Raw genomic sequence first — 15792 nt, forward strand, 5'->3', positions numbered from 1 at the left:
TCTTTTTATTTAGATCTTGTGTTACATGCTACACACAACCCGCGCGGGAGGCTCGCTTGTAGGCGCTAAAGTTCTATCTACAGGTAAGGTACATGTCTGTAAGATAAACTCCTTTAAAAGTGTCCCTTTCTCAGGTCCATTATGGAAAATAGCATTTCTTAAGATTTTTGTCAATGTTGGGTCACGGAGCTTAAGAAACAACACATACAACATTGTGAGCACTGTTCAACCAAAGAAAACATTTTCAAGACAGGAGATGGAATGTTCCTATTGGCATTTAAAGGGCAGAAGGAGGACCTTAGTGCTGGGGACTGAAAAGTTAGGACAGACTACATATCCCAGCATACCTTGCTTCTATCGGGGACCACAATTCCCACAACCACGCAATGCGCCTGGTTGCCGGGGCTTGTAGTTCTCTGCGGGTGTTGCGGGCTCCGCCCCAGGATGTGAGGTGCAGTTGTCCAGCTTTTGCCAAAGCGGAAACACTTCGGGCCCCGCGGCCGGTGTATATCTGTTTCACCCGTCAGCTTAGGCTTTACACAAGGTAAGTACCTCCGTCCCTCCCCGTCTGGCGACCGCGCCTCTGCTTCTGTGAGCGACCGCGTCTCCGCGCAGCCGTTTGTCCCTGGGCTCTCGCCGTAGCGGCCGCCGCCCATCCCTCTTTGTGTGTCTGGGACGCCGCGGATCTGCGGTGGGGACAGTTGGAGAGGGACGTTCCCGGGAAGTTACCGGCCAGAGGAAGCTTTCTCCACCCCGCCACCTGACAGGTGGGTCGGCTGCGCTTCCTTCAAGGCCCCTTTGCCTCCGGTGGCCGCGTCGGAGGTCGCGGGGCCGGCCGGCCGGCGATCGTTCTGACAGCGCCGGCCCTGGTGACTCAAGGCCCGGGGAGGCCACCGCGGCCCTTGGCAACACTTCGGATCCCTCCGCGGGAGACCGGAGCCTTGGGACCTCGGGGCTTGCCCTGCACCCGCCTGGCGGTCCCGGGACACACCCCAGCCCGGACCGCGTCCTCTTGGCCTTAAGCCCAGGGAGAAACTAATTCCTTAAGCTTTTCTTGGTTTTACGAATAAAGGTCGCTGCTGCTTAGGTCGGTTGCATGTCCAGGCACCTGGCGCGCGTGTGTGTTGGAGGTCGCTGAACATTGAGAGGTTTTAACACCATTCTGGACACTTTCCTTTTCCCGGAGTTTTAAGAAAATGAACCTGTCAGTCACGGAGCAGAGGATGAGGGAGCTAGCTGATGACCTGCGAACAGACTAGTTACGGTTGACTGAAGATAGATTTCTTTAATCTAGATAGCAGGTAGGATTGGTATACTTGTTGACAGTCAGCTGTAAACAGAAAATAACCTAGAGTACAGAGTAATGTGTATGGAAGCTCTCTTCAACAGGCTAACTTACCATCCGAAGCTTTTTAGAGACCTGGAAAGGGTGGGTGAACAAACACTGGCTCTTGCTTTGTGAGTTTGTTCAAATGACTTGGCTGGGAGTATATGTAAGAGTGTATGTTATATGATTATATTAAAGGGATTTCCCTGTCACCTGCTCACCATTTTTTGTCCTCTGTCCTGTCAGTCTTTCTGGAGTACTGTAATCAAGATTTCCCTTTTGCATTTACAGTAGGTGAATTTTGCCCCCTTACCAGCTTGCCCTTAATCCAAATTTATTGTGTTTCCTAAGAGAGCCTCCTAAGATTTTCAAGATGTTATTCGCCCAGTTCCCAAAATCTAAAACCTTTATTCCTGAAATTGTACTGAGAGAGACACTGACAGAGTAAACCAGTAATGTAGATAAGGTGTTCCTGGCTCCTAACTTACACTCAGCCCATAGGCTCCCTTTCTAGTTCAGAAGGATCCTACTTCACCGCTCCTTCATAACAATATGGAGTCATGTTCATGTTTGTAAGCCCATCTACTTTACACAGGATTCAGTTAGCCACTGTCATTCTAATGGTAAGACTGCCATGCTGTGAAGGTGACAGAAATGACTAAATACAGTCCCAGACTCAAATAGATGATAATCATACAAAATGCCGTGAGAAGGTGTCAGGGTGGGAAAATGTCATTTCATTTGATCGTTAGGGAACTTAAAGAATTTTTAGGAATTTTCTTTTTAACCATTCAGTGTTTTTATCAAATTTCTTGGAACAAATGCATAAATCGCTGTTAATATTTTTGGTTTCATGGCTGAAGACTAAACATTCTTGCTGTGTATGGCCCAGATTGCTTGGAACTCAAAATCTTCCTGCCCTGCTTCTGGAGAGCTGGGGTTACAGGTGTGAACCATCATACTCTGTTAAGACTTAAGTTTAATGCCAGCCTGTCTTTTGTTTTAAACACTAGTTATGACTTTTATTACCTAGTACTCAAATACAGAGTCATCAGAAACCTTTGGATCTGGATGTTCTGGCTGACTCCTGTAATCCAGCACACCAGCGTCTGAGACAGGAGGATTGCCATGAGGACATCCTAGGCTACATCACGATTTCATGGCCAGCCTGGCTACAGAGGGAGACATTGTTAAATTTGGTCTTGGAGCATTAAAGCACTCACTGTGTGCTAGCTGTTGTGCTCAAGTTTTGGGTGATACTTGTTCATACATTTGTTTATAATTTTTGTTTTGTCTTAATGGTTATGTATCTGTTTTTATTATTTAAAAATATACTTGTGTGTTCTCCTTAGGTAGCATTGAAATTCCTAGTTTCTTGGTACATTTTAAGTCTGCTACTTTTTTAAATCAATGTAATGATGATTGTAAATGTTGGTGTGCTTTTTAAGGTCACAGCCATGTCGGACAAAAGTGAATTAAAAGCCGAGTTGGAACGGAAGAAGCAGCGTTTGGCCCAAATCAGAGAAGAAAAGAAGAGAAAAGAAGAGGAAAGGAAAAAAAAGGAAGTATGTTTGAGTCGATAAAACAAACAACCCCCTTCATACATAAGTCCATTCTGTTTCAGGTGCTTAGACTTCCTGTGAGAACTGCAGGAGAGTGGCCGGTCCAGCAGTTGCTGCTGTCAGTGTATGTAGCATTACCAGTGACTCTTACTCTAAAGCTAGGCAGATGAAAGTGACAGGTACGGTAGGATACTCTAACAGGCCAGAAGCGGTCATATTAGTTGATGCATTCCTAAGTTTTGAGTTATGGAAATTGAATTTATTCATGTAGTCTTCTAAGGATATATTTTTATGCCAAGTAAGGTCATCTGCATTATAATACTTTATAAGATAACATGTATGTTTATCATAATAAATTCATTATTCAGATACTTTGCTAATTTGCTAGAATGATATTACTAGCAAAGTGAGCTATATATAACAATTTATTTGAGTAGAGGATATGCATGTACTTAACGTTTATCGTATGTTAGTCATTAAAATATATTTACTGAGCAGTAGATTTGACAGTACCAAAAAGGTACTTTTATCTTCTGATTTTGCTTATCCCATACTGTAATCTATAAATATCACAAATACACATTAGCTCTGAGCTAGACATATTTCATTTGTCCTGCATTGACATTTACACATTAGTCCCTATTGCAGCTCTCCGGGCAGATTTGTTTACTTGTATTACAGATACATTTCAAATGGCCAATATACCATAACTTGCCCTACGTGTGCCTGTTGTACCAAGTTTATGTATGTAAATGCCAGGACCTCAACATGACTATTAAACGACTCTCAGGAGCTAGAGAAAGAGCATTGGCAGAAAAACAGTTAACACAGTGACTCAAAAGTTATGTGCAGCATTGCTAAGATACTTCAAAGGATGGTAATGGAGAGTTTCCTTCTTTTTTCCTATAATTTCCCAAACCTTTCTGTGATATACAGAAAAAGGTTGAAGCTTTGCATTGGCTATTTGATTCACAGCCGACTGGCAGAGTCAATCTAAAGAGTATTTATAACATTAAACTGTTTGTGAGAACAAACTTGATTTTTATTTTTTACAGGTGGCCATAAGTGGCCTTTAAGGAATAATTACTATGTGATTGATGTCTAACTTAAAATCTTTAAAACACGATGAGACAGGAAGCAATGAGTCTACTATATTGTACACAGTGAGGGGTCAGCTGGATAACAGTATCTCTTTTGCTATATTTTGATGAAAATAAGTTAACATGACATAAACAATATTGTGACTAACAAAATTCATTCAATATATGAATAATTTACTTGTTGTTTACTTGACAAGCTTTTCACTGAAAGCTTGAACTTTACTTGATATTTTATATGCTTTAAGCTTGTTGAAATTGTCCAGTATAGCTAGAAGATTTTTCTAAAATTATATATAAATGGCTAAAATAAAAGCTGGGAAGTAGAGGCAGGCAGATCTCTGAGTTCTGAGTTTGAGGCCAGCTTGGTCTATAGAGTGAGTTCCAGGACAGCCAAGGCTACACAGAGAAATCCTGTCTTGAAAAAAAACAAAACAAAACAACAACAACAAAAAGTTGGTAAAAATTTTCTAACATAAATGTTTTGTGTTACTAAAAATATAAATTTTGGTTTTAACCCATCCCAGCTATCTGTTTTTGTTACTAAAATAAGACCTGAAAGCTGGCCTTAGTGGTGTTTGCTTGTAACCCTAGCTACTTGGGAGGGTTGGATAGGAAGATCTCACAAGTCCCTAGAGTTGAGGCCAGCATGGGTAACACGGGAAAAACAAACAAACAGATAAAATAATGATAATGTCTAAACTTTTAAAACATGAGTGTTCTCTAGAAGATTTTTTAAAAATTACGCGCGTGTGCGTGTATCTGTACACATAAGTACAGGTGCCACAGGAGGAGTCCAGAAGAGAGTTGAACAGCTGGAGTTAAAGGTGTCATAAGTTGCCAGGCATTGGTACTGGGGACTCTCAACCACTGAGTCATCTCTGCAGCTTCTCTGGAAGAGTTTTTGATAAATAGTCTTTATATAAATTCATTGAAATTTTATGTAGAACTTTAAAAATATTTTTTTCCAACAAATCAAATTGTCTATTACTTCCTTTTTATATCTTAAATTCCTCTAATTTTCCCCCTCTGTCACACTTATATCTAAGCTTTTGTACCACGGGTTGGAAACTTCCATGATTCCTGTCCTTGGTTATTAGTTTCATACTATAGAGATTTGAAATTGACTGCTTTTTAAAGATGTATTTGATTCTTAAAAAGTTATTTATGTATTTTAAGACAGACTCTTGCATGTAACCTTGGCTGATCTGGAGCTTACTATGTAGACCAGGCTGTCTTTGAACTTGGGGAAATTCTCTGCCCACTGAATTCTGGGATTTCAGGCATGAACTACCATTCCTAGCCTTTTTGAAAATATACTTGTGGAGATGCCTTGATTATATAGAAACATGGATCCAATGAGAATGATTTATAAAAAGAACTTTATATTAAAAACTAATTTTATCCTAAAAGTTTACAGTTATAACTTTGTTTAAAAATATTTTTATAGCCGGGCGGTGGTGGCGCACGCCTTTAATTCCAGCACTTGGGAGGCAGAGGCAGGTGGATCTCTGTGAGTTCGAGGCCAGCCTGGGCTACAGAGTGAGTTCCAGGAAAGGCGCAAAGCTACACAGAGAAACCCTGTCTCAAAAAAAAAAATTTTTTTTTTTCATATAGGGCTGGAGAGATGCCTCAGTGGTTAATTGTACTGACTGCTCTCTTTGAGGACTGGGTTTGATTCCCAGTACCTACATGGCAGCTCACAAACATTGATAGCTCCAGTTCTAGGGGGTCCAAAGTGAGCACCAGGCAAACATGTGGTGCACATACATAACATTCAAGTAAAACACCATACACATAATATAAATAAAAATAAAAAATTGAAATAAAATCTTTTTATAAATAGCAATGTGTCGTATTATACATAAACTTGAGTTTTTAACTTAAAACATTTAGACTGATCAGAAGAAGGAAGCTGCTGTTTCTCTGCAAGAGGAATCTGATCTTGAAAAAAAGAGAAGAGAAGCTGAGGCATTGCTTCAAAGCATGGGGCTGACCACAGACTCCCCTATTGGTAAGGATCTGACTGTATCTGTTCGTGGGAGACAGGCAGATAGATATTCTGTCGGGCTCAGACAGAGCTGAGCTCAGTGCATTGGTTTGATATCATTTGCATATGGTCTTTGTAGTATATAGTTACTTTATTTGTTTGAGAAATCAAGATTAATACCTACTAACACATACCAAGCTATGAAACTGAATTTTCTTATTTAAATCAGTAATTTACTGTGCATCGTACTGTGTTAAAGATGAGTATTTCCTAATCTTAACTGTGTATTCCTTTTTGTAGGTTAGGAAAGGTATACCAAGTCAAAGTTAATATTACTAGTATTCACAAGCAAATGAGAAGGAAGAGAAATTTATAGTATTCTCTCAGAGCAGTTAGAGACATAATACTGGCTGCTTCTTTGGTAGTCATTTCACTTGGTTTTGTCCTTTTCCTGGGTCATTCATTTTGATAGTTATATTAGACCAATAGGCTGCATAGAGATACTGGGACAATCAGAAAGCATTTAATGCTTACTTAAGTAATAATAGTTCTGTGTTGGGTGCTGCTGTGGAGAATGTATTGTAGTGTGGCAATGACCTTTATCCTTTAGGGACCTGGCATTTCAAGGTTAGTTTTTGAGCTAATGTCTTTGTGTGTTTGTGTGTGTGGTGTGTGTTTGTGTGTATGCAGGTAGGTGTCCATGCATGTAGAAGCCAAAGATAACCTTGGTATGGTTCCTTGGGTGCTACCCACCTTCCTGACCTCGGGCTCTCAGAGTAGACTAGGCTCCCCTGGCCATTGAGTGCAGGGATCCACCAGTCTCCATCTCCCTGCCTGGAACCACAAGCACATGCCACCAGGCTGGTTCTGGGGCTAGACCTCAGGTCCTCATGCCGTGCAGCAAGCACTTGACCAATGGAACTATCTCCTCAGCCGTGTTTCCAGGTTGTTGGGGCTTTGTTTTGGGTTTTGGGTTTAGTTTTTGTGACAGGATTTTCTGCCCAGTCTGACCTTGAACTCACAATCCTCTTGCCTTGGCCTCCTGAGTGCTGAGATCACAGGTGTGTAGGCTAATTGCATCTAGCCTAGGGGACATAGACCAGAGCAGTAACAGAGTGACTGCCGTGTGCCTCTTGTGGAACTTCACTGTCCTTAGTGAAGCTGGTATTTCTAATGGTTGTAAGATGAAAAGGCTAATTATTCTTAGGATCTGTTCATTGTTACTTCTTCCTGCTCCTATTTTTCTTATTGATAGAATTTGAAGACTACAGCACATTAACTTTTATGTCTTTAATAATCCTGTGCTATATACTTTGATTTTATAACAAATTAGTTAGATTTTTTTTTCATTGTTATCCTAGTAACTGAACCACATCACTTACTAGTGGTGCAGTCCTTGAGGGGTCTTGTGTTTTATTTCCTGTGCCGTTGGGTTTGGCTTTCTTCCATGATTTTTTCCTTCCCTGTTCCTTTTGCCCCCTTGGACTTCCATCTCACTTGCTCACATGTCTTCACTCATAGCCTACCTCTGTTGTTGGTTCTTGAGAGATGTGGGCTGGACAGGCTTGCCCTCTTTCTCCATTTCTAATTCTCCTTCCTATCCTAGAATGTAACCACTCTTGTGAATTTCTAGAATATATAGGTTCTTTGGGTCCATCTTCTGAGTGCTTGTATTTCTAATGTTTCTCATATTTGTGTGTGTTTAACCCTGATAACATTGTATTGTTTAATTGTTTATTCCATGTTACTCCATACATGCCTGGTTATTTTTAACCCTGTATTGTATTCCCTTGTGCATTATATTTTACTTCTCCGGTTCCCTACTGTGCACTGAGGTTGCTTCTGTCTGCTTTAATGCCATAAGCAACACTGCAAAGAATGTAGTCCTGCCCTTTGAAGGACAGAAACGTTTCTCTGGGGACATGTCCAGGAATTGACTTTGCTGTGATGTTTTGTATAGGCTTACTTAGGTTCTGCTTATCAGTCTCAAGAGTGGCTACAATTGCTTACCCTCGTGTGTCTGTATTATCAGTGAATATTTTTCAAGTTTCTAATTTTTGCCAACTTGATGGGCATTTCTGTTGCTGTGATAAAATTTCCTGACAAAAAGCAACTTAGGGAAGAGTTTACTTTAGCTCACAGTTCCAAGTCACAGACTGTCAAAGAGAGATCAGGTGGCAGGAACTCAAGCCAGCCAGTCCCATCACATCCACAGCCAAGAGCAGAGCAAAGTGCTGCATGCTGCTCGCTTGCTCACTTGCACTCAGCCCAGTGTTCCTGCTTTTACACAGTTCAGAAGCCCCTGCCTAGAGAGTGGTGTCATCCACATCAAGACAGTCCCCCACAAACAAGCCCACAGACCAACCTAATGTAGACAGTGCCCCATCACAACTCTTCCAGGTGACTCCAGGTTGTGCCAAGCTGACAATTAAAGCTAACCATCACAGGTAGTAATAAATCCAACATGTTTTAATACATACTTACCTGGTAACTGTCAGTCATTCAGCTTTTCTTCTCTGGGATTTGCACATGTGTGTTCTTTTGCTTGTTGATTATTGAGGTCTTTATCTTTTGATTTGTAGGACTTTTGTTGCATGGTTTAAAAACAAACAGCAAACAACCTTCTCCTAATTGGTTATCTGCTGACTCTATTCTTAATCTTTATTGAAAAGAGCCTTTCATTTTATGTAGTCATGTCTGTTGGTTACCTTCTGTCTTGATCTTGCTATACAGCCCTGTCAGGAATTTGCTGTGTAGACCTGGCTACCCAGTGTCTGTAGGCTTTCAGTGTGTATAGATGGGAAAGGAGAGCCTTTCCACAGGAGAAATGTGAGCCAAGACACGAAAGGGTGCTCAGAGAAATAGCACATGGTTCACTTTGACTGGATGGCAGGGTAGGCAGAGAAAGGATATTGGAAATGAAGGCTGAGGCTAGACTTGGAGGAGCTATTGGGAGACAGTTCACAGGTTTTACCTAGGAAAGCGGTATGATCAGAGCTCTTCTTATCAGCTCTAAGTTGTTGGGGTTTTTGTTTTGGGGATTTTTTTTAGCTTTTTTTTAAGGTGTGTGAGTGTTTCACCTACATGCATGTATATGTACCACATGTGTGCGTTAGAGGCCAGAGAGGATGTAGAATCCCGTTGTTCAAATTTCTAAATGGTCCTATAATAAAAAAAAAATTCAAGAGCCAGATATCAGGGTGAAAGCTGAAAGATCAGAAAGCAGAACAGCCAGCCACTAGTTCTTACCTCTACAAAATCCTCAGCATAAAGAGAGTGAGTTTCTGTTTCCTCACCCCTTATATATCTTTCTCTGCCCTGCCATATTACTTCCTGGGATTAAATGCATGTGTGCTTCCCAAGCAGAGGCATGAGATCACAAGTTCTGGGATTAAAGGTGTGTACCACCACTGCCTGGCTCTGTTTCTCTCCTATACTGGATCAATGTAATGTAGCCTAGTGCCTTGAACTCACAGAGATCCAGATGGATCTCTGCCTCCCGAGTAATAGGATTAAAGGTGTGTGCCACCACTGTCTGGCCTCTGTGTCTAATCTAGTGGCTGGCTGTGTCCTCTGATCCTCAGGCAAGCTTTATTAGGGTACACAATATATCACCACAGGGTCCCCCAGAACTGTAGTTAGGGGTGGTTGTGAACCACCGTGTAGGGGTTGGGAACTGAACCAAGGTTCTCTGGAAGAATACTAAGTGCTCTTCTTTTTTTTCTATTTGTTGTTATTAGTGTGTGTGTGTGTGTGTGTGTGTGTGTGTGTGTGTTGTGTGTGTGTGTACACCACATTGGACATTGGGAGGTCAGAGGACAGCTTGGTGAAGTTGGTTCTCTCTACCTTCATGTGGGTAAAGAGGATCAAACTGAGGTCTTCAGGCCTTTGTGGCAAGTACCTTTTCACACTGAGCCACCTCACCAGCCCCATTTTCTATCTTTTTTTTTTTTTTTTTTTTTTTTGAGACAGGGTCTCTCTATGTAGTCCTGGATGTTCTGGAACTCACTATATAGACAGCCTGCCTCTACCTCCTAAGTGCTAGGATTAAAGGTTGGCTTCTTTATTTGTAATGAGGGCTTAGGTAAACATTTTACATGGCCATAATCTCACTATAAAATTAATAGGGGATAAATTTATAGTTATTTATATTTAGAATTCCCATAAATTTGACTTCCCTTTTGAACCGTGAAAACAGTTTGAAACATTGATTTCTGAAACTCAAATTCCTATTGTTTATTTTTACACATTTTTAAGAAAAATCTTATCCATCCACTCATTCATTCAAAAAATATTGAGAACTTTTGATAAACCAGCCTTAGGGATAGACTTCTGAGTATAGACAATAGCCTTGCAGAGTTCCTGTAGCAGGGCTGGATTATCATGCTGATATGTCAGAGGGAAGCTGGGCTGCATTAAATAGTGTGTTCAGGAATAGCTGTGTGAGGGAGAACAGAATAATCAGAAGGAGCCCAAGTAGGAACAACCCAGGAAGAGAGAATAGTGAGGACCCAGTCCCTGGTAGATCCAGGCTTAGCCAGGTGGAGAGAATAGTGAGGACCAGTCCTGGTAGATCCAGGCTTAGCCAGGTGGAGAGAATAGTGAGGACCCAGTCCCTGGTAGATCCAGGCTTAGCCAGGTGGAGAGAATAGTGAGGACCCAGTCCCTGGCAGATCCAGGCTTAGCCAGGAAGAGAGAATAGTGAGGACCCAGTCCCTGGCAGATCCAGGCTTAGCCAGGTGGTTGCGGTGTCATAAGCCAGAGAGAAGCAGAGTGAAGTGGGTAGAGGCCAGGGGATTTAAAGCCGAGGGTAGGATAGAAAAGCTTTATTTTTAACAAAATCAAAACAAAACAAAAAACCTTTACTAACCTTTAAGAAAACAAAACAAAAACAAACTCCAATATAACTATGATTAGCTTAGGAAAATGGATGTACATCTTCAAAGTATTTCCCATTAACAGAGACTTAAAGAATCTAAACATCAAAGGTTTAAAAAAATCTAGAATCTGGTATAAGCCAAGAAAGTCCATCCATACTTCAGGTCCTTCTCCAAGAACCAGCATTGTTGTATTACTGCCACTTAACAGAAGGTGATCGGATTTAGCCACCCTTCTTCCTCCCGCTAGAGCTTCAAGCTCTGAGATGGCTGCCAGCGTCATATCGACAAACTCCTCAGATCCTAGAACACACAGCAGTCCCATTTCCACTCTTCCTCTGTGTGAGCTCTTGATCCTGTGCGCTTGTGCACACGCTCTAATGGCGGGAGCTGTGAAGAGTCAGTGGCAGCTTGGCAACAGGAGCCATGCTGACAGTCTGGAGGGCTATGAGGATTTAAGCCAAGACTTCCTTCAGTAGAGACCGCACTCATCCGAACTAACTGGCCTTCAGCCGTGGATTTTGTAGCCTCTCTTAGATGGCTTGAGTTTTGAATGTTAACTCCGAGGCAAGTTGAGTCAAATAAAAATATTGCTAAGTCAGCTGTTCCTAGCCAGTAACAAGCTGATTTTGTCTCAAGCAGAACTGGAAAAGAAATGATTTTAGTGGAGGCAACTGTAGCACAGGGTGGCGTCTTGTAGCTGTCCAGCACATTCGTGCCCGGACTGAGCCTCAGCAGGTGGGGCTGCCTCCAGTGCTGCCTTTTCTGTTTAGTAGAGTCGCTTGGTCCTGGTAATTAGGGGGGTGGCTTACACGCCAGGGAGAACTGAATGATGTCGGTCCTTTGCTTCCGCCTTTCCATAGGAAGAACTCAGGGAAAGACCTCAGCCTCCAGGCTTGCACAGCACTCCCCCTTACTGGCCAGACTGGCTTTAAAAATCTCTTCTTTATGCCACGTGTAGACATGAGAGAAAGGGGGAGAATGAAAGGTAAAACAATATTGTTCATCTTCAAACCATTTGTTTGACGTTTTCACTACACTAAACTATGGAAAGACTGTAAAGAGTTATGCTTTTTCTTTTTAATGAAAATGTATTTCGTGAATGTGAGTGGTTACTGAAAGATTTTAACTTTTTTAATATTTATTTTTCTTTTATGAGTGTTTTACCTGCATGTGTGTATGTGCACCATGTGCATGCCTGCTGTCTGTAGAGGTCAGAAGAGGGTGTCAGCCACCATGTTGGTGCTGGGAACTGAACTGGGAATCTTCTGTGGCCTGGTTAGAGTTAGTGTTGCTGTGATGAAACCCCATGACCAAAGCAACTTGGGGAGGAAACGGTTTATTAAAGCCTTATGCTCCCATATCACTATTCCACTGAAGGAAGTCAGTCAGGACAGAAACTCAAACAGGATAAGAACCTGGAGATGAGCCGATGCAGAGGTCATGGAGGGGTGCTGCTTACTCTCTTGTTCCCCAAGGCTTGCTCAGCTTGTTTTCTTATAGAACCCAGGACCACCAGCCCACGGTTGCTCTACCCACAGTGGACTGGGTCCTCCTCCATCAATCACTACTTAAGAAAATGCCCTACAGGCCAGCCTGCCTACAGCCTGATTTTGTGGAGACATTTTCTCAATTGAGGCTTCTCTCTCAGATGATTCAGCCTCTGTCAAGTTGACATGAAACTAGCCAGCACATTTTGTTAGAGCATCAAGTTCTCCTGACTACTGAGCTGTCCCTCCGTCCCCAGTGTCCTCTGATTAAATACAACCTTACTATCTGACATGAGAATATTAGGATTTTTAGCTGCCTGTAAGAGCAGAAAGTTAGATCTGGCCAAAATAGAACAGATTAGGGCACCAGTAAGCAGGCTTTGAGAAACAACCTAAGTGTCATTGCCTTCATTTAAATCTCAAAAATTTAAATAATGTAAAGGCATATGAAATTGTGTTTACCAAAAGGGCATAAGCTGATTACACAGAATTAAGAATATCTTTCAATAGCTGCTGTGGCCTGGACTGTGTTTAAGATTTTATCCTTTCCATTTTGCTAGTCACATCACTACATGTTTTTCCCTTCTTATTTCTAGACTTTTCCATCTCTTAGCTAATTTAACATAATGAAACCAATAAAGGGCTAAACACACTATGGTGATTTTTAAATAGTTAGGCAAAAGTGGGACAGGGATGAGAGGACAGGAGGCTGGCTCAGCAGTTAAGATTGTATAACTCTAGCAGGAGACTTGGGCTAGGTTCCCAGCACCCCTTAGGTAGATCACAACTACCTGTAATTCCAGCTCCAGGGGATCTGATGCCCTCTTCTGGCCTCTCAGGACACCTGCATTCATGTGCACATACTGCCACATAAACATACACATAATAAAAAATCTTAAAAAAATAATTAGGCAAAATGCATTTCAAAAACCTTAAACATACACTTATAACCCAATGTTAATGCCCAGTGCTCATTTGTAATTTGTCACAAAGAGTACAAAATACGGATAAAGCTGTTTTGGGTTTTTTGGTTTTTTGTTTTGTGTTTTTCAATAATCCACAGTTTCAAACAAACAAACAAACCCAGAGGCTGGAGAGATGGCTCAGCAGTTAAGAACAGTTGTTACTCTTGCAGAGGACCCAGGTTTAGTTCCTGGACCCACATGGTAGCTCACAATCATTGTAACTCCAGTTCCAGGGGATGGGACTCCTTCTGACTTCTGGGAACACCAGAAAAACATGATAGTTTTTTTAAAAGTCCAGTTTGTATCATGACCTAGTATACGGATACTTGTTTTCTTTTCTCTATAAAAATTTCTTGAATCATTATCAAACATATTTAAGGTTTACTGTTCAAAACTCTTTAATATGATTTTCCTTTGTTCCCCTCCTCCTCCTCCTCCTCCTCCTCCATATCACTAGTAAAATATCCCATCATATTTGCTGGTAGATTGTTACTTATTTGACCATTTGGCTGGGTTTTGTCTGATATTCTTGAGAGCAGGATCACTCACATTTTTATTCCTGGTGTCAGTGCAGGCTTGACCTTAAATATTGGTTCAGTTTTTAAGATCATGTCTTTCTACTTGGGAAGACCAAACAAAAGACACCCTCTTTAAGACACTGTAGACAAATACATAGCAGAACTGAGATTTGGATATTTCCTAAAATAAATGTTTTAACTTTTAAGTAACCATATCTAAGGAGCTAGGTTTAAGCACAGCATTGCTGGTTAAGTATTGTTTTATTGTTTTCCCCTCTGAATTTTCTTGTAAGTTTTGGATTTTTTTTTTTTTTTTTTTTTTAAGTTTTGGATATTTTAAATCAGATTTTTAGAGAGAACCCTGTCCATGTTGCCAGGTCATTTTTTTTTTATTTTATAATTTAATTTAATTTTACATATCAGCCACAGATTCCCCTGTCCTCCCCCATGCCAGGTCATTTTTTTAAGTGTAGCCTAATTTTTAATTTTTTTATTTCATGACAAAGAATGTTGGTTCTTTATGATTTTTTTTATTTTGTTTTGTTTTTTGAGACAGGGTTTCTCTGTGTAGTCCTGGATGTCCTGGAACTCACTCTGTATATCAGGCTAGCCTGGAGCTCAGAGATCTGCCTGCCTCTGCCCCCTGAGTGCTGGGATTAAAAACATGTGCCACCACCGCACAGCTCTTTATATTTTAATACTACAAAATTATTTTTATTAACTTTGTATAAAAAATTAATACTTGGCCAGGCATGGTGGGCCAGGCCTTTAATCCCAGTACTCAGGAGGCTGAGGTAGGCAGATCTCTTGTGAGTTTGAAGCCAGCCTGGTCTACAGAGCAAGTTCCAGGACAACCAGAGCTGTTATACAGAGAAACCTTATCTCAAAAAACAAAACAAAACAAACAAAGAAAAATTTAATTCTCTAATGCTCTAAATTATATTGAAGAAAATATTCTTAATATTAATATTCATAGCTGGGCGGTGGTGGCACACGCCTTTAATCTCAGCACTTGGGAGGTAGAGATAGGTGGATCTCTTGAGTTTGAGGCCAGCCTGGTCTACAGAGGGAGTTTCAGGGCAGACAGAGCTACACAGAGAAACCCTGTCTCAAAAAACAAAACAAAACAACAAAAACACATTAATATTCATTATCAGAAGAGAGGTATTATAAATGGATCTTGAGTAAGTGGTACAAGTATCAAAAGCAAAACACAGAAAATTCAAAAAAAAAAAAAAAAAAAAAAAAAAAAAAAAAAAAACAAATAAATGGAAAAATTAGTATTTCAAAGGTTAATTTTGTTTTTTGAGACAGAGTTTCTCTGTGTAGCTTTGCGCCTTTCCTGGAACTCAAAGGTTAATATTTAAAGTAATGTTTCTTAGAAGGACAGAGAAAGCAGAGTGTAAATGTTAAGCCTAGGCTGGGAGCATGTGTCCATCCACAAGGGGGCATGATGTGTGAGTAGTGTGTGTATTGATTGATGTGCCAGCCGAGAGACCTCACAACGTTGGGTTGTCCCAGAAGCCTGTACTTTCCATTCACCGTCTCTACCAACATTCTCAATCTCTGCGCTCATCTTCCATGGCTGCCTACTTTTTCTATGCTCTTCTTCCTGGCAAAAGTCCTTTTCCCAGAGTTTATTTTACCACAAACCATTCTTCACCTCTGAAGCTTCTGTGAGTAGTTGACCAGAGTTAGTGTTAATTTTAAATCTAAGTGCATTTTTAGGTTTTTATGGTTACAAATATTATAGATATTTCTTCACTGACCAAACACTGTAATGTTAATTTTATATCCTTGGAAAGCCAAGGTCTTAGGGGGTGAGGAAAAGCCTTCTTGACAAAGCTTTCACCCTAGAGAATGGAACAGTTATTCCTTTCAGGATTACCGTGTGATCAGTGAGGCTGTGGTGTGGTGGTTTCATTTTCAGTTGGCACCTCTCTGGTTCTCAGAGAAAGGAACAAGT

The 15792-nt window shown here is 41.0% G+C and overlaps 1 protein-coding gene across 8 annotated transcripts in view; it reads left to right on the plus strand.

Annotated features, from left to right (window-relative positions):
- Positions 1-406: 406 nt before the first annotated feature.
- The window catches only part of Dync1i2 (dynein cytoplasmic 1 intermediate chain 2), a 53784-nt gene continuing 38398 nt past the window's right edge, over positions 407-15792 (plus strand). For 3 of the 8 annotated variants that reach the window (XM_028885747.2, XM_028885745.2, XM_028885749.2), the window contains exons 1-3: positions 407-544; positions 2776-2892; positions 5883-6000. In XM_028885747.2, the coding sequence (XP_028741580.1) occupies positions 2785-2892; positions 5883-6000 (226 nt within the window). In that variant the 5' untranslated portion in view covers positions 407-544; positions 2776-2784. The other 5 variants (XM_028885743.2, XM_028885741.2, XM_028885744.2 and 2 more) reach the window with 5 other exon arrangements.

This window comes from Peromyscus leucopus, chromosome 4 (genome assembly GCF_004664715.2).
Source record: "Peromyscus leucopus breed LL Stock chromosome 4, UCI_PerLeu_2.1, whole genome shotgun sequence".
In the NCBI taxonomy this organism is placed as follows: Eukaryota; Metazoa; Chordata; class Mammalia; order Rodentia; family Cricetidae; genus Peromyscus; species Peromyscus leucopus.